Raw genomic sequence first — 16,422 nt, forward strand, 5'->3', positions numbered from 1 at the left:
TATCAGGGAAACAGTTGCTCAGGTGAGTGATGTGTCCCATGGGCCTCTTGTTTTAATTGTAACAAAGAATTTTATACTTTTTAATGTACATAGTCATACACAGGTTTAAAAAAAAACGAGTTAATAGAATCCTGGAAAAGTTAATATTTTTTATCAAAGAAGAAAAAATATCGAAGCATTTGAGAGGACATAAATTGCTATTGTATTTTTTCCTTGACAACCTCCATCAGTTGTGGAAATGAACTATTCATGAAGTGGCCTTTGTCGGAGAACTTGCGGAGGTCAGAGCTCAGACCGTTCGCCACGGCTTGCTGCTCCTCCCACGGGATAAAGGGGTCGTCCGTGGACCCAAACTGCACCACGAAGTCTGTGTTGGCTTTGATGGACGTCCAGTCCCAGGGCCTGCTGTAATATCCACTTGCTCTCTCGTTGTCATCCCCCAAGTCAGTGACACATGCTGAAAATAGTTAACATTCACATTAATTTTTGCATTTCCTGAAGAATGAATGAAAAATGCAGGTGGGCAACATGTTAATATATATGCTTGGTTTTCATGTGGCTTTCCATTTCGGGATTTGATATTCTTCGTATGAATTTCAGGTATAAAGTATACAGACGTAAATACACACCCCCCCCCCCCCCCCTTCCAACCACCATCCCCACCACCACCAAAAAAATGAAATATGAAAAACAGGCGAATAGTTTTTTGCAAAATACAAATTATAAGACCTGATACTAGGATGATGCCCTTGACCTTGTACTTCTCGGCAAACCTCATGGCGGCCTCTGCCCCTGAACTATGACCTATGATGACGGTGTTCTCGTCACACTCCATTTGTTCACGCATGAATGGGATCCATATGGACTCTTTGGCGGTGATGGGGTCCGGCATGTTACGTAAATCACACGACACGTTCTCCATCTTGTTGATTTGCTTGTGAGCCCAGCCGTACCAGTTCGCGTGAAAAACGTCCCCCGCCCCATTACCGGGAATAATGGCCACCTTCATCTTTACTCTGTTAAAAAATTGCAGAGGTTTCATATATAACAGTATATAGTAGTTAGTATAAACGTCGATCCCTAGCATGTTCAAACACATGATTTTTTCCTGTAGGTAGGCCCTCCCCTACCACCCCTCCCCCCTTTTTACAAAAAACGAATTCGGAAATTTTCTTCCAGCAAACAAAAATAACAATACAAAGGGAAAATGTTATAGTATTATATTTTTTTTATCGACGTTCCAACAGTTAATCCATAGAAAGGAGTAGTCGGTGAAGGCTTTCCTCTGCAGGTTACCATGTAAATTACAAACTCCTCTATTACTTGCACATCATCTTCCTCAACCCACCCTTTCAATGTTATAGTTGCTTCGATCGATTTATATCAAATTACATTTTTCAATGTCTTTGTCTGTGATAATTTAACACTACAAATCGATTTTGTAATGTATAGTCCAATGCATTTCGTCAATGACTATTTTCAATTTTTAATCGTACACCTGCTGAAAATTATATAGATCTAAGTAATAAGGAATCATTCTTTGGATATTATCGGGCGTGATCAAATCTATCATAAAGCACTTCGGGTTTTATTGGGTTTGATCATCCCCGACCGTATTTGATCACCTCATACTACTAAAAAAATGGTTCCTTATTCCTTAAATAAATACTTTTATTTCCGATCGCAAATCGCTAAACAATGTATGAAGTCCGTCAACAAAAATTTGCACGAAGAGCTTATAAATGAAGTTTTTTAGATAGTTATGTAATTTTCATGATTATCGTGACTATCGTAAATCAGATCCAAATATTAGCATTGTAAAATAATTATTCATAAAATTGATTTACACAGGAAAACATTCTTCATAAGAATTAAATGACAATTGATGCGAAATATTATAACAACGCAAAATGTTATAAACCCCTATTCCTACCTTTTGGCGTTAATGCATTTTGCGTTAATTGATCTCGACGCAAAATGTAATAACATAGAAGACTCATTATAGCTCAATTTGTAAATATAATCACCCATAATAGCTAATGTTGACCACAGATACAAAGAAATTATCAACAATATGAGTCACTCTTGGTTTTTATAAAATGTAATAACGCAAAATGCAGTTAACCCATTATTACATTTTGCGTTGATATCGACACAAACGGTAATCACGCAAATGTAATAACACAGAAACGTGGACTCAATATAGCTCAACTTATAAATATATTGACCCATAATGCAAATGTTGACCACAGATACGCGTTCTAAAAATTAAAATATTGACAATAAAAGTCACTTTTGTAATAATGGGAGTTGATCACATTATGCGTTGTTATTACATTTCGCGTTGCCACAATGCTTTTTAATTAATACACAGTCAACATAATACATTTTTAACTGTTGGACTTTGACTTGTTGGACTATCGTCAATATACAATGAAAATGAAATATATTTTTGAAAAAAAGAACAAATTCAATTTTTGATGTTAAGAGTACCAGTGCCTCTAGGTCTGTTAGTTTTCTTACTCCTAGCTTCATGTTGTGAACAATTGCGTGACAAATTGTAATATCATATCGCTCCGATTCTTTACAGGGGTCTTAAACCCGTTAGATCGATCAATCGATTTTCCAAAGAAATTAAAAAAGCGCCATGATTATACGGACTATCGGTATACTTTGTGGTTATGGAGACTGAAGCTCCATTTCAAAATGATGAAATACATAAAAATATGTGCCGGGCAATTCTTTAAATATTGTTCCTGAACCATTTTTGCAACTAAACTAATAATTAAGTACACTGTGTGCACAATTGATAATTCTGAAACAATACGATTCCAATTATGAAAATAATTTTCCAACTGTCCATATCTGCCAAATATTATATGAACTATGATTTCTAAATTTAATGAAGCGTTTTCATTAAACAATCGATGGTTGTTAAAAAAAAAACATCGATTGCTGCAAAGCGACAGACAAAATACAGCGAATGTTGGATAAAAAGATACATATGCATTATAAATACTATGTATAGTGACTGATTCATCTTTTATTAAGGACCATATGCAGTATATATGAATAATAATTATATTTGCCCCACCTTTTTTGTATTGCCCCTCTCTCAACCATGAACCTCGGTTTATTTTCTCTTTTAAAACAAATTATAATATTAATATGGTGTTATCGTCGATTTTCTTCCTCCTGACTTGATTTTGACTGCCGCCTCACTTCAGTAACAAACAAAAATTCAATGGTATTCGTATAAATTGGGTGTGGTTGGGGCTAAAAAGGGCATAAATACCACTGGCGTCGGAAGCAAATTGAAAGTGGGGGGGCTAGACTAATCCTCAGAAATATTGAGAAAAAAGTAATTCCCCAAATCATGGAAATCCTAATCCGTGGGGGGGGGGGGGGGGGGGAGTATACCTATACTTCCCCAAAAAAAAATTTACTTACCCAAAAAATTTTCTCCCCAGAATCATGAAATTCCTAATCCGTGGGGGGGGGGGGGGGGGGGGGCCAGTATCCTTCTGAATCCAACTTTTCAATCTTTCAAGGTAGATTTAGAAACAATTATCTTTCCTGCGAGAAAAAGTGGGGGGGCTAAACCTTCTATCACGCTATGTTTCTAATGGTAAGGTATACATTTGCAAAAAAAGTGGGGGGGCTAAGCCCCCCCTAGCCCCCCCGGTTCCGACGCCTATGAATACAGTAGCAATTAATAATATAGATAATCAAAGATGATCCTAAAAGTTATGGGATCCGAACACTCACGGCACTCCCTCCCCTTCCCATGTAACTTTTTAATTGCATGACCACCTATATCACTTGCACTTGTCCCGGCGACACACGGGGAGGGGGGGGGGGGGGGCGTGATCAGGCGTTACCCCCTCAGTCTGATATCAGCATGTAGCGACCACCCAAGGCACTATTTATAAGCTAATCCTTTATCGCTAATAGACAACCTGAGTAAATTTCAAACAATCCAATGAAATATTGATTGATAATTTGTCAATTTAAACATTTATACCTAAATGAAATTATACTTGAGCTTGAATTTCATTTTATGATAATTCCCTGTACTAAAAATATGTGTGGTTTTATATGTACGTTTATAAATGCATGTTGAATGCATTCAGTTATAAACGGTAAGTAATCATACAAAGATGTATAAGAATATATCAGTATATATACAATGGTCAACTCGGGTAAATCGTTATTGTGTAGAATATAATATTATAAAAGTATCGTATAGCGTACTGGAGTGGTCTACGTTCATGTAATGTACATATATTATTATTGATTTAGCCTCGAACCACGTGGTTCCCTTTAACATTTCCAACAGATTTCTATGGAATGAAGAGTTGTGTGTGGGATGATCCATTACATTAAAATTATCCGTTTAAAGTTATAACTACGGCCCAAAATTTGAATACACACGTACAAAGGATGGCCATTCAAAAACAAAAGAATTTCTAGAAGATATACGAAAAGTAGGCTTACACGTGGTTTTGTTTTTCAATAGGAACCAATATGCGCGCGCATTCACAACAAGGGACCATGGGATTGCTACTGACGGCCCGAAATGGCGGCCATGATGGATTTTCCAAAATTCACGAAAAGTGTTTCTTCAATTGGGACTTATTGAGACTCATTTGAGATAATGGTTTTTGTAATAAGGTTTGAATCGATGCATTTTGTGATTTAAAATTGTAAAGTACGCTTCAAAGCGAAGTATAATCTTAAATTGCCTTCAAAATAAGAAGGCTCTACGTGGATTGCTCATTAGCATATTTGAGGTCAGCACGATGAGCAAGGTATCTTTTCGAGCTCGGGCGCTGGACGCCACGAGGCCAATGCAGATTTTCAAAGCAGATGAGGTGCCTGACCTACCAGATTTTGCAACTATCAACCGATCCGTTCCACAGATGCCCACAGGAATGGAAAAAGAGGAGGAAACGGTATGCTTCCTTTTGCGCAGTTTGGCGGTCAACGGGCCGCCATCTTGGATTTTTGTGTATTCATTTTATAGGAACTGAAATAGCTCATTTTCACTTCTTATATGATTAAATAATGCATTGAAACTCCTAATCCTGGTCTTTTGGTGTTTGTTTTTTATTGTTACATACATTGATTTATGTGAAAGGACGAGATAAAGAAAATTTATTTATAGGAACCACGTGATTGGTTTCTCTTCCTCATTGAAAGTGAAAGTTGATGCAAATATTTTGCATCAGATCGTCTTCTCTCATGTCACTAAAACATCTTTATACTTCACTTTCTACTGAACATAATGCTGAATTTGACATTCACTTGAGGGAAAAAAAATCCTATCCTAAAGAAAAATATGTTCATTGCAATTAAGAACAGGAATAAAGGGCTTAGTTGAAAATAACCTATTATTTTGCAATTAATGCCTAAAAACTTACATTAAACACGAATGATTGTGAATTCTATCTTAGAATTTTTTTTAATGATCTTAAGCGTGTTCTTAATTGTACTAAAAATAAAATATACCTGAATCACTTTTCTGTATTATCATCAATTAATTCTCTGAAATGATTCGGCAATGTACTATAAAAAAAAAATGCAGAAAATCAATCAATTTCATTGTTCAGTTGAATCTTTATTTATGGAAGACAATTTGAATAGACAATATGATGAAAACAAAGAAGGAATCTTGTCCAGAAAAATTTAAAATATACCCTGGGGTCATTTTATTTTGTTGGAAACAAGTTTTTAGATTGCCAGCTTTTTAATGATGTTATTTCATTATTTCACTTGTGTGCACCCTTCAAAAAGACTTTTGGAATTTCTTGGGAGTACTAATACCTGTTTGAGAATTACCCACAAAATTCTCACTGAATTCTAATGATTGTATAGTATTTAAGTTGGAAAATTTAACACCAGCTTATTGTTATGCTTGAATGATGAGCACTGACCATTTCTTCTACAGGAGCACCATCTACAACGAGCTCTGTCAGCACAGCAGGTCTATGGTACTTCAGAGGCTCTTGTCATTCCAATTCCTGAAGTGGATGATATCTCAGAACATTATAATGAAATGTACAAGAGTGATTTTAAGACCACAAAGCAATTTATACATATACAAGGTAATTAATGCCAGTGGATTTGGAAGATATTTGTTTATTTTATGCACTGTTGATTTAGTGTATTAATAGAAAGCTTCCAATTAATAAATTCTTCTTTGAGACATTGTGCAATCATAATAGGTAGTCGAATAGAATATATCATTTGTAAGTTTATTTGTATAACATTCTACACCATGAGTAAATTCCTTTAGAACACAAACAAGTTTAATTAAGAATTTTTTGAAAAGGTAGCTGTGATATTTTTCTTAGGAATAATTCCATTTTACCCAATTAAATCGAAGTATTAAATGAGTCAGTTCATCTTTAAAGATCAAAAAATAATTATTTTAAAAGCCAACCCAGTCCAAGAAAATTATAGGAATTTATATTTATGAAATACATCAAGTTGTACTAATTAAACACACATTGATATTAACTTTGTCACACTTAAACAGCAAAAAGAAGTAAATTATTAAGAAAATCGATTTATATTTAAAGTTGGTATTTCGGTATATTTACATAAAGATGATAAAGAAAACATTATTTAAGAGAGAATTTAGCTCTTGACTTCCCCCCCCCCCCCAAAAAAATGGCAATTTCCTGCACAATTCATAATATATAAGATGATAAGTATTGATTACACCTGCTCTGAGAAATGCATATTTTTGCTCTTCAGCCTATGGAATGGATCAGGAGATACCAGATTATGACATGGACAGTGAGGATGAATCTTGGGTCAATGAACAAAAGAAGAAGATGGAAATCAATCCCCTCAAGTTTGAGGAGATGATGGACCGTTTAGAGAAAGGCAGTGGACAACAGGTGCTTGTCAAACCTTCCTTATTAGCTTAATGCATACATTTTGGATACCGATCTACATGATGTAAGATAGTATAGGAAGAAGGTTGTAATCTAAATAAGTTGTGACGGGAATAATTTTCAGGTTGTGACATTACAAGAGGCAAAGTTACTGCTGAAAGAAGATGATGATCTCATAATTGCTGTTTATGATTATTGGCTGAATAAACGGTTACGACTGGTAAGGTTTCATGGAATGGTGGATTGCTAAAAGAATGACATCCTACAGAAATATTTGTCATTGATAAGAAATTGCATATTGTAAGTTTATTATTACCTATTCTCTATTAGGAACACCCCCTCATCTTGCAAGTTAAAACAGAGAAAAGAGATGGCTCAACAACAAATAATCCCTATGTGGCATTTAGGAGGCGAACAGAAAAAATGCAAACAAGAAAGGCAAGTTCACTGAAATAGAGATCTGTTCCCTTTCTTATTTCTTATTATTGTGCAAATAAGTGAACCTCAACATTTACTTTGATATTTGATTACAGAATCGGAAGAATGATGAAACATCATACGAGAAAATGTTGAAACTTAGAAGAGATCTAAACAGAGCTGTGTAAGTTTATATTTAGACTTTAAAAGTCTATAGCAGTAAAAACAAACACATTTCATTAATGATAGATGAAAATTGGGTTTTCCTTTGATAGTAAACATTTGTCAGAATTGATTACATATCTTTGAATTTCTATTGCAGAACTATTCTAGAAATGATTAAAAGAAGGGAAAAGGCAAAGAAAGAAATGTTACAGCTCACAATAGAGATTATGGAGAAAAGGTAATGGAAAAAAAACATCACTCAGATCATGTATATACAAATTCAAACAAGAAGAGTCTTTGAATTTAAATTTTGAATTATTCCATATCTGTAGGTTTCAAGGTGAAGATTTTGAGGGTAAAATGCTCCAGGAAGCTGAGTCCATCCGCCACAAGTTGCCATTGTTTGTTCCTCCTAGCTATAGCTGGGGTGCTGGCACAGCGGTAAGAATTGTAGTTGTGTCATGTGTAATCACTTTATCCTGCTACAATTCTTGTCTGCAGACTCTCCTTTATGTTGAGGAGTAGTCCACTGGTTAAGTATGGTAAGACTTGCAACTAGTGCTCCCTGAAATTACCATCATTTCTTCATCGAATTCATCTTTTAAAAGATGGTGACAGTGACAATTAGGTAAAGTTGTTCAGGCTTCAAATTTGGGATCTGTCTCATTGTAGGAGGAGGGTGTGAGGAAGAAGAGGGAATACAGGAAGCGTAAGCACAAACCTGTGATTCAGCCCACTGTCCCCTCTGTACAGGCCAGTCATTATCACGATATTGATGTCATACATCCAGAACCATACAGCTCCGATGAAGATGGCTACTCACCGGTAAGGCTAGTTCAATAATCATGTTGCTGTATCCCAAAATGAATTGCACAGCTTTTGGGTTATACAAATGTGATAAATAAATTTTAAAAATTTGTACAATATTTTCAGGGAACTTCGCCATCTGATCACGAAGATGAAAATGATCCTGATGGACCATTTGCTTTCAGAAGGAGAAGAAATTGCAATTACTTTGCAGTATGTACACTTTTTTGGATCAAGCATACCATTACTTTTTACACAGTGCAAAAAACATACAGAGAGTAAACCAGTGTTTTTAGTACAAATATTTATGTTTTTTTTTTGAATTTGCAGCCAATTTTGAATCGCCTTGGGAATTGGCCCTGGCACAGTCCTGAAGATGGAGGATTGGGAAAGAAAAAATTTCGTTACAACCTCTGTTCTTTGTCACAACCACCCCGATGTATTGGCTACGCAAGGCGTAGAATGGGTCGAGGTGGAAGGTGGGTATTTTCTTGTCACCATTCCTAAATATCTCTTATTTTATTAGAAAGGTTTTAAAAGCTTTATCATTTATGCTTAAAGATTGACAATATGTTAAATGTAAAACTTAATGAAGAAATTAACAATACAGTTTTATTTATGTGGTCTGTATTATAGGGTGCTTCTGGATAGAGCAGTAACGCCTTGGGATGAAACCCTACACCAGATCGACATGTCTTCAGGCTCATTTTCAGGAGTTGTCGGAGATTATGTGACATATATCAGAGACAAAAAAATGTAAGTCAATCCACTGCAATGCAAAATTCAGTGCTTATACATGTAACTGTTTATGATGAATTTCACCTGAGTAGGTTACAGCATCATATAATTATTTGTATAAAAAAAATCCATGTGTATGCACCTTTTAAATGCCGAACTGTGCTATGCCATTATGAGTTGGGGAATTTTTATATGTATGGCAATAGATGAGCACAATTGGTCACAAGCTTGATTTAAATCTATGATTGGAGGGGGAGGTGTTGAGTACTTATAATCATTACTAAGTTAATGCTTCTACATATGCTTCGAAAGTATAGATTGTATAATTGATTTCTAAAAAGAAAATAATTAAATTTTTGTTTTGTTAACAGTCCACATTTTCGTCCACATTCTCCTACACTAGAAGAATCTTCATCTCATGAAAAACCCTCTCACACTGCTCAGGAAGATATCACAGAGTTCAACATGGAGAGCTTTCAATCTCACCAAGAACAGCTCCTGCAGATGACGCGAGCGCAGCAAGAGCAGTTACTTAAACAAGACACCTCAGATCTCAACAATTCGTGCAATGGTTTAGAACATTCCTTCTCCTCACAACCAACTTCCAGGTTCACATTAGATTCCGATAGTGCCAAATTTGCGGTGTCTGCAGTTATGAACACATCTCAGATTCAAAATCAGAACACGAGAACAGGTGCTATATCATCCCAAACACCAGCAGCCCCAGAGACTCCTCGTACACCACAGACAGTTGTTCTGACCAACACCGTGCCAGCAGCTCCCACCACGTCTGCTAACGTCTCCTTGTTATCCCCAACTACAGTGCTACCCCCTATCTCCAGTGTCATCAGTAACGGACCAGTGGACCACAAAGACTTAGTTTCTAGTAAGATTGATCATGCAATTTCTATTTTCTAACTCAAACGAGAGAGAGAACATATACTGTAGAGAGCAAAGTATGACATTAGTTGTTATTATTTTGGATGTGTTTTATGCTTGAATTCCAGGTAAAACCACAGGGCTTTCAACCTCTCCAGCAGCAACAGTTTTTCAGTTAAACTTTCCACTGAACAATAATAATGCATCTCACAATTCTCATCTTCCATCATCATCAACTTTGTCATCTAGTCTTTCCAACGCCTTAACAACATCAATCCCAAACAAGTCTGTCTCTACTGTTGGAACCAACCTGCTCAAGTTTACACCAGGCTACAAAAACTCCATATCGGATTCAATTCCTGCGTAAGTATAAAATCTTTTTCCAGTCTACTGCTTGTTTAGGCTACAAGACTTGGCTAAACATGTACATATAAATCTATGTAGGGACATTGCTCGTAGTATTTTGTTTGGTGGTAAGGATTACGGGATTGATTTGTATTTACAGACAGAACCATGAAGATGTTGCAAGGCTTAACAACATCCACAACATAAAACGAGAAAAGGTTGTAGCGATGGATGTGACATGAGTAGTGTTGTGCGTGAGGTGATGGTGCGCATTCAATGGCAAGCTGTGTTCTGTATACAGAACAAGTAACTACCCAGAAGGACGTGATGGGACAAAACTACACAAGTCTATCAGCCAAGCAGCAGCATATCATCAGAGGTTGTTACACCAGAACCATGACACCTTCATTGTTATATCCAGCATAAACATTTTGAGATCACAAACTGTTCCTATACATTGAGCTCAGTGTTAAGTTTTGACATTGTAATGCTATATCAAGTCAGGATTGACATTTCTTCTGTTGTAAAATTGTAATTATAATATAATGGGGATCTTTTTAACCCCCATCCCCCCTTTCTTCCCATTCTACCCAGTCCCTAAGTCACAGTTTCTTTATCAGAAGGTTCTAATTTGTAATCAACGGGCATGTAATTTTATACATAACTGTTGGTCTTGAATGTAGGGGCCTGAAAGTATAGAAATTAAGACCATTCTTTGTCTCTCCATTGTAGTCATAACAACTTTATAGTTTTCAATGATATAAACTCGCTTTGTGAAAGCTTTTCCACATTGTGGTATGTTTGTAACCCACATGGGCATTCTTTTTTAATTGCTTCTTATCTTGCTAACCCTAATTGTTTTTAGATAGACATTTTTTTTTGTTGCACAAAATTATCCATGGGATGTTTCATTGTCAATTCACCTATTTCATTGTAGTGATAAGTATTGAAATAATAATGGGAACATGTTCATTATAACCATCCAATGATAAAAGCTGATTAACACTACCTCGCATTTGTATGGTGTATAGAATAATAGTAGGAAGATGTTTTGTTTGTAATGTTTGTGAAGTCATCATTTTGTTTATCATCCGTCCAGACACTTAAATTTCATCTTTGAAGAAATTCAGAATCAAAAGATACATTGTCAGAGTGCAATTTCAGTTGTGAACAAGGTATTTTGATTTATGATTGCTATTTAGGGCACTGCCAAGTTTGTCTATATCAACATTTTTAAATAATACTTTTTTGTGCAATACATTAAATGATTGTACTTGTCTTCATATTTAGAAGTGTGGGTATTTCTTGAAATGTTGGTTTTCTTCAGAGTCCTTTGAGTTCCATTGATTTGTAACAAATTTTCATGTCAATTTCACAACCTACCTTAACGCATGTGGATTCCAGAGAAAGTTACATAAATTTTATTTCAGAAAGCTAAATTTTTACTTAACGATTTCATATTTTCTGTAGAGAAAATTATTGATAGTTAAATGATGCATATAAAATGTTTATATTTAATGTGCAAAGAAAAGTGGTAGACATTTGACAAAATACTGATAATGGCACTCGTCTACTCTCCAATTAATGCATTACATTAAATTAATGTGGTCTAGCTGAAGATTTTTACATTTATGCATGAATATGTGCTTGTTACAAGGTATATACGAATATTGTATTGAATTTTATAAAATATTTTATAGTGCTTGATGTTGACGATACGAGTAATGTATAGTTGGAGAAACCGGCTGATATCTTGTGATGAGAAAACCTGGTCATTTTCTGTGTTAAACTAGAGAAAGATTTAAATAGAGATCTTTATTTATTAGAAAAGAAATTTTAGAAATTTGAACTCAATCTGAAATCATGTTATGTATGATCTGTTTTTTTACTGTGGCAGTATTGTCGGCATGGATGAATGAGTGCTGTGCTTAAATGTTGGCCTAATGATGGCTATGAAATATGAAAAATTGATATACACAATGTGTTCAAAACTGTGATAGCATGTGGTGTAGGAACACCACGTTAAAATATTGAATTAGGAAATAAATCAGATTTCCTGTGTTTGTTGTTCTTCTGTGTTCTTTAGCTCACCTTCAATTGCTTGTAGTTTACATTTTGAAGGCGTTGATCAGTGCTCTATTTTAACCAAACCTGCCACAGCATTAAGAGGGCTTGATGGTTGTGGCCATTTTAAGTCTATATTAATCTCTGAGATGATGAACTCTGTGTTCATGAAGTTTAAAGGGAAATATGAAAGTAAAAAGAAAAAACTAAATTACTCAAATTGATAGTTTATAGGCAAAAAGTAATACTAAATTTTGACAGATCTGATTGGTAATCTTGCACCACACAAGTTGTTTTGCAGATCAATTGTAAATATATCAGAGAACTTGATCGCTAATGAACAGATAACTCCTAAGTTTGCAAGATTGGAGGTTGATGTTTTGCAGATCAATTGTACATATATCAGAGATTTGCAAATTATTTGGGATTTTAATTTTTGATAATTTATGAGAGAGAGAAATGCAATCTGTTGAACTTTACTATTTTGCAGAATATTCCTTATAGCTATAGGGTACTCCAGTTCTCTGGATAGGGAGTGTTTATCAATTCGGGACTGGCAAATGGATTATGGATAGGACTACTGTTCACACAAAAGAAAACCAAGTTTGCTGTCACATAGGACAGCTGTTCACTTGTTTTTACCAGAGCCCCGCTCTGCGGGAGCCCTATTGTGATCAGTCTGTCCTTCCGTCCAAGATCTCTTGTCCAGAGCATATCTTCTTTCCCCTTGGCCCAATCTGGCTCATCGTCACCCACATAGTACCTTTGGGTAAAAGGTGTGCAGTAACCTTCAACCGTGTTTCTTGGTCGAAGCTGAAAGTCATAGAAGAATTATATGAAAAATCCTTGTTCGGCGCATATCTTCTCTCCAATTTGGCTCAAACTTCACTCGCAGAGTGCCAATGGTCAGAATGTGTGCAGTTACCTTGAATGAAGTTTTTAGGTCAAGGTCAAATTTGATCATGCACAATTCTTTTTTTTTTCAGAGCATATACACTCTCCAATTAACCCTATTTGGCTCATACTTCACGTAAACAAAGCTTTGAACCAAGTTTCAAGGTTATAGAATTTTATGAAAAATCCTTGTCCGGGGCATATCTTTTTTCCCTTTTGTCCAATCTGGCTCATACTTCACTCGCATAGTGCCTACGATCGAAGGGTGGGCAGTGACCTTGAATGATGTTTGTAGGTCAAGGTCGTATTGGATCACGCAATTTTTTTTTTAAAAGCATATATAATCTCTCCACTTGACCCTACTTCACATTAACAGAGCTTTTGGGTTAATGGTGAGCAGTGACTTCATAATTTGAACCTAGTCAATGTGACGGTTATAGTGGATCTCTTTGTAATCAGTTTTAAACCGTAGATTATTTCCCATTTGCTTAATCTTGCTCATGTTGACAAAAATGCCCGTATTTAAGGGGATTGAATTAAAAGTTTTATACCAGCTGAAAAAAAAGATGGGTGGATAAGGCGTGTAAAATGCCCATACACGGTCGGACAAGCTACTGAAAAATTAAAATATCAATAAATCTGATATTTTTTTTTTAAAACATCATTTAAAACAATATATATTATTTTTAACATTTCATTGAATTTTAACCTATAAATATGTTCCAATACTTGGAATATGTTAACTCAAACAAGCGTATACGTATCAAAACCTGCAAATACTGTCATTTTTTAGAACCCCAAGGCATTTTCACATTGTAAATAGATCAAAAGCACATCACATGGCTTTTACATATAAAAAATATAAATTAAACTTCACAATTAAAGCCTTACTGAATTTTTTTTGTTGATCTACCTGTACCACTCCTGCATGAGCTCAATAAAATTGCTGACTTACATGTAACACAGGCAATAGAGTGGGTCTGTGCTCTATATTTTTCTCATAGTGTAAATAAGGTCTATTGGAAAACAATGAGATTTCAATCAACAAAAAATCGGAGAGATGACCCACTATACATTAAAAATATCATTTTGTATTCCAACAAATGAACGTTTTGAAAAATAATACAAGTCCGTAAATTCGTGGTCAAAGTCACACATAATATTTAAACAGCTTACTTTGTTGTGTTTGAAATGGCTCAGTGGTTAGAGTACCTGACATTAGCTAACCTTATATATTAAGGGTTTTTATGTTATGGATTCGATACCACAACAATTTCATGCATTATTTTTTTTCTTTTGTTAAATTTATTTAAAACATAATATAGTTAAAATTTGTGCTTATGCAAACTTGTATTTTAATTTAATTGGGAAAGAATAAATTCAAAATTGTATTTCATTACTAAACCGAATGGGCATTTGCGCCATCTTATTCCTCCATCTCCTTTCTAAGTAATAGGTCAAGGTCAACGAAAAATTCTCTGAAATGCTTTTATCCTATTGTCCATTATTTAAGCGGGGTCCTTTGAGATGGTCACCATCTCGATGTTATCTAGTTAATGTTACTCCTCTTAATTAAACCACTACACAGAATTTCGTGTAACTTTGTAGGTACACATGACACTATATATTTCAATGAAATTCAAATTCAATTATTTTCTTGAAGTTTTGGCCAAATATTGAATATAATAATGAAAAGTATTGTCGGCCCGACTCCGCCCTGAGAAAGAGCGCATGCAGGTACAGTTAAACTTCGATATCTCGAACACTGATATCTCGAATACATGTACACTGAATATGTACTTGTTTCTGGGTTGAAGTGTACCCTTATAGAATGATAACAAAATACGGTACTATACGTAACAGCAAATAACACCGAGTTTGAACGTGCGAGAATTGCAACATTTTCTGCTAGCGAGAGATAGAAGCGGACAAAACCTTGGTATCACTTTTCTCTACGGTAATATTCCTACAAAATTATATACATGTATGCCGTTTTGCCTATATTTTTCTTTCTGCGTAAATAGTATCCAAACACCGATTGTCAACTGAAAAAGGTCGTTTCACACCACAAAACGGTGTGCTAAATTAAATGTGTTCAAAACAAATTCGATCTCTGTGTTAAAACATTTCAAAATATTAGGGCATGATGATCATCAACATTCATTCATTCGATATTATATTCCTCTTTTCAAAGATTACATGAAATATATATCACGTAACGATATCAAAAATTTCATTTATGCAACAAACGTGACATACAAAAATCTATAGATACCAAAAACGTCAAATTGTGAATATTATAAACGAAATATGAAATGCATCGTGCAAATTAAATTAAATGGAATAGTTATGAAATGTATGTATACACAGGAATACTGCATATTTTGTACAATACCGGTATCTACAAACTACACCTTATATAATTAACAGATAGCATTTTTTACTCAATATTATTTATCTATTTATTATTATTATTATTTTTTTGTTTACACCGTAGACTATATTTTTAGGATTCGTGTCACACTTTTGCAAAGATTTGATATATTTCCCCCTTCAATGGTGATTGGAATCCAATGTATTGTTTTGAACTTTCCAGATTCGGTCGTAACATTTTTGTTTATCCTCAAAATATACGAAGAATTTTTGACCTGGTTTGAAAATTGAGCGGGGCTCATTTTTCAACGTTGAATATTGATACCAAAGTTGGTGAATGGAAACCCTGTCCGTTAGTCGCGTCATGGAAATTTGATTATGAAAATTCTAAAGTCAACAGCAAATAAGCACAAATTAAAGAATTGATTTTTGGGAGTTGATTTTTAATCAACTCTCCTATGCAGTTACTCTGGCCAACCGAAAGTGAAACAGTGTTTGGACCTAAGCACAAATCACCACCGCTGACAAGACGTTGATCTTGAAAATAATAGATAAATTCGGTGTACTGTATGCTGTACCATTGTTTTTCAAAAGAAAAGTATCTATAAATACCTTGAAAATAGCCAGATTTTATATAGTACGAACAATTCAATTGTTTATTGTAGTTGCATGTATTCCTACGCTAGAGTTCAATATAGTCTCGTTTAACCAGACGCTCGGCTGTCTCCGTAAATCTCGGACAAGCAAAGAGTCTCTCTTGGTAGTCGGAGATAAACGAAGACAGCCGAGCGTCTGGTTGTACGAGACTAGAGTTCAATATTGCTTGGATCCAGAC

General features: G+C 35.0%; 2 protein-coding genes across 4 annotated transcripts; one reads left to right on the forward strand and one right to left on the reverse strand.

Moving 5' to 3' along the window:
• Nucleotides 1-66: 66 nt before the first annotated feature.
• On the reverse strand, nucleotides 67-5,030 carry LOC105324549 (serine hydrolase RBBP9). 3 transcript variants are annotated; one of them, XM_011423661.4, is made up of 3 exons: nucleotides 4,888-5,030; nucleotides 730-1,016; nucleotides 67-457 (listed from the first exon to the last, which is right to left on the reverse strand). In XM_011423661.4, exons 2-3 carry the CDS (start codon nucleotides 1,007-1,009, stop codon nucleotides 198-200), a joined length of 540 nt encoding a protein of 179 aa, XP_011421963.3. In that variant the 5' UTR covers nucleotides 1,010-1,016; nucleotides 4,888-5,030; the 3' UTR covers nucleotides 67-197. The 3 variants fall into 3 exon arrangements, with proteins under 3 accessions (XP_011421963.3, XP_011421960.4, XP_011421961.3); XM_011423658.4 differs by lacking the exon at nucleotides 4,888-5,030 and adding an exon at nucleotides 4,498-4,555; XM_011423659.4 differs by lacking the exon at nucleotides 4,888-5,030 and adding an exon at nucleotides 3,095-3,199.
• LOC105341398 (enhancer of polycomb homolog 1) lies at nucleotides 4,542-12,317 on the forward strand. Its single transcript, XM_034463920.2, has 15 exons — nucleotides 4,542-4,955; nucleotides 5,951-6,107; nucleotides 6,763-6,908; nucleotides 7,030-7,125; nucleotides 7,236-7,343; nucleotides 7,439-7,506; nucleotides 7,645-7,725; nucleotides 7,820-7,928; nucleotides 8,160-8,312; nucleotides 8,421-8,507; nucleotides 8,625-8,773; nucleotides 8,931-9,050; nucleotides 9,404-9,918; nucleotides 10,040-10,274; nucleotides 10,417-12,317. Exons 1-15 carry the CDS (start codon nucleotides 4,803-4,805, stop codon nucleotides 10,496-10,498), a joined length of 2,259 nt encoding a protein of 752 aa, XP_034319811.2. The 5' UTR covers nucleotides 4,542-4,802; the 3' UTR covers nucleotides 10,499-12,317.
• The last annotated feature ends 4,105 nt before the right edge of the window (nucleotides 12,318-16,422 follow it).

This window comes from Magallana gigas, chromosome 5 (assembly GCF_963853765.1).
Source record: "Magallana gigas chromosome 5, xbMagGiga1.1, whole genome shotgun sequence".
Taxonomy (NCBI): domain Eukaryota; kingdom Metazoa; phylum Mollusca; class Bivalvia; order Ostreida; family Ostreidae; genus Magallana; species Magallana gigas.

What these genes read in the sequence shown, in the direction of transcription:
- LOC105324549 (XM_011423659.4), bottom strand. Translation starts at nt 3,123, where the DNA reads ATGGTTGAGAGAGGGGCAATACAAAAAAG. An exon ending in AGAGGGGCAATACAAAAAAG is followed by an intron (nt 1,017 to 3,094) that starts GTGGGGCAAATA and finishes ATTTTTTAACAG; the next exon opens with AGTAAAGATGAAGGTGGCCA. An exon ending in GGGCATCATCCTAGTATCAG is followed by an intron (nt 458 to 729) that starts GTCTTATAATTT and finishes AACTATTTTCAG; the next exon opens with CATGTGTCACTGACTTGGGG.
- LOC105341398 (XM_034463920.2), top strand. Translation starts at nt 4,803, where the DNA reads ATGAGCAAGGTATCTTTTCGAGCTCGGGCGCTGGACGCCACGAGGCCA. An exon ending in GCAATTTATACATATACAAG is followed by an intron (nt 6,108 to 6,762) that starts GTAATTAATGCC and finishes TTTGCTCTTCAG; the next exon opens with CCTATGGAATGGATCAGGAG. An exon ending in GAAATTGCAATTACTTTGCA is followed by an intron (nt 8,508 to 8,624) that starts GTATGTACACTT and finishes TTGAATTTGCAG; the next exon opens with CCAATTTTGAATCGCCTTGG.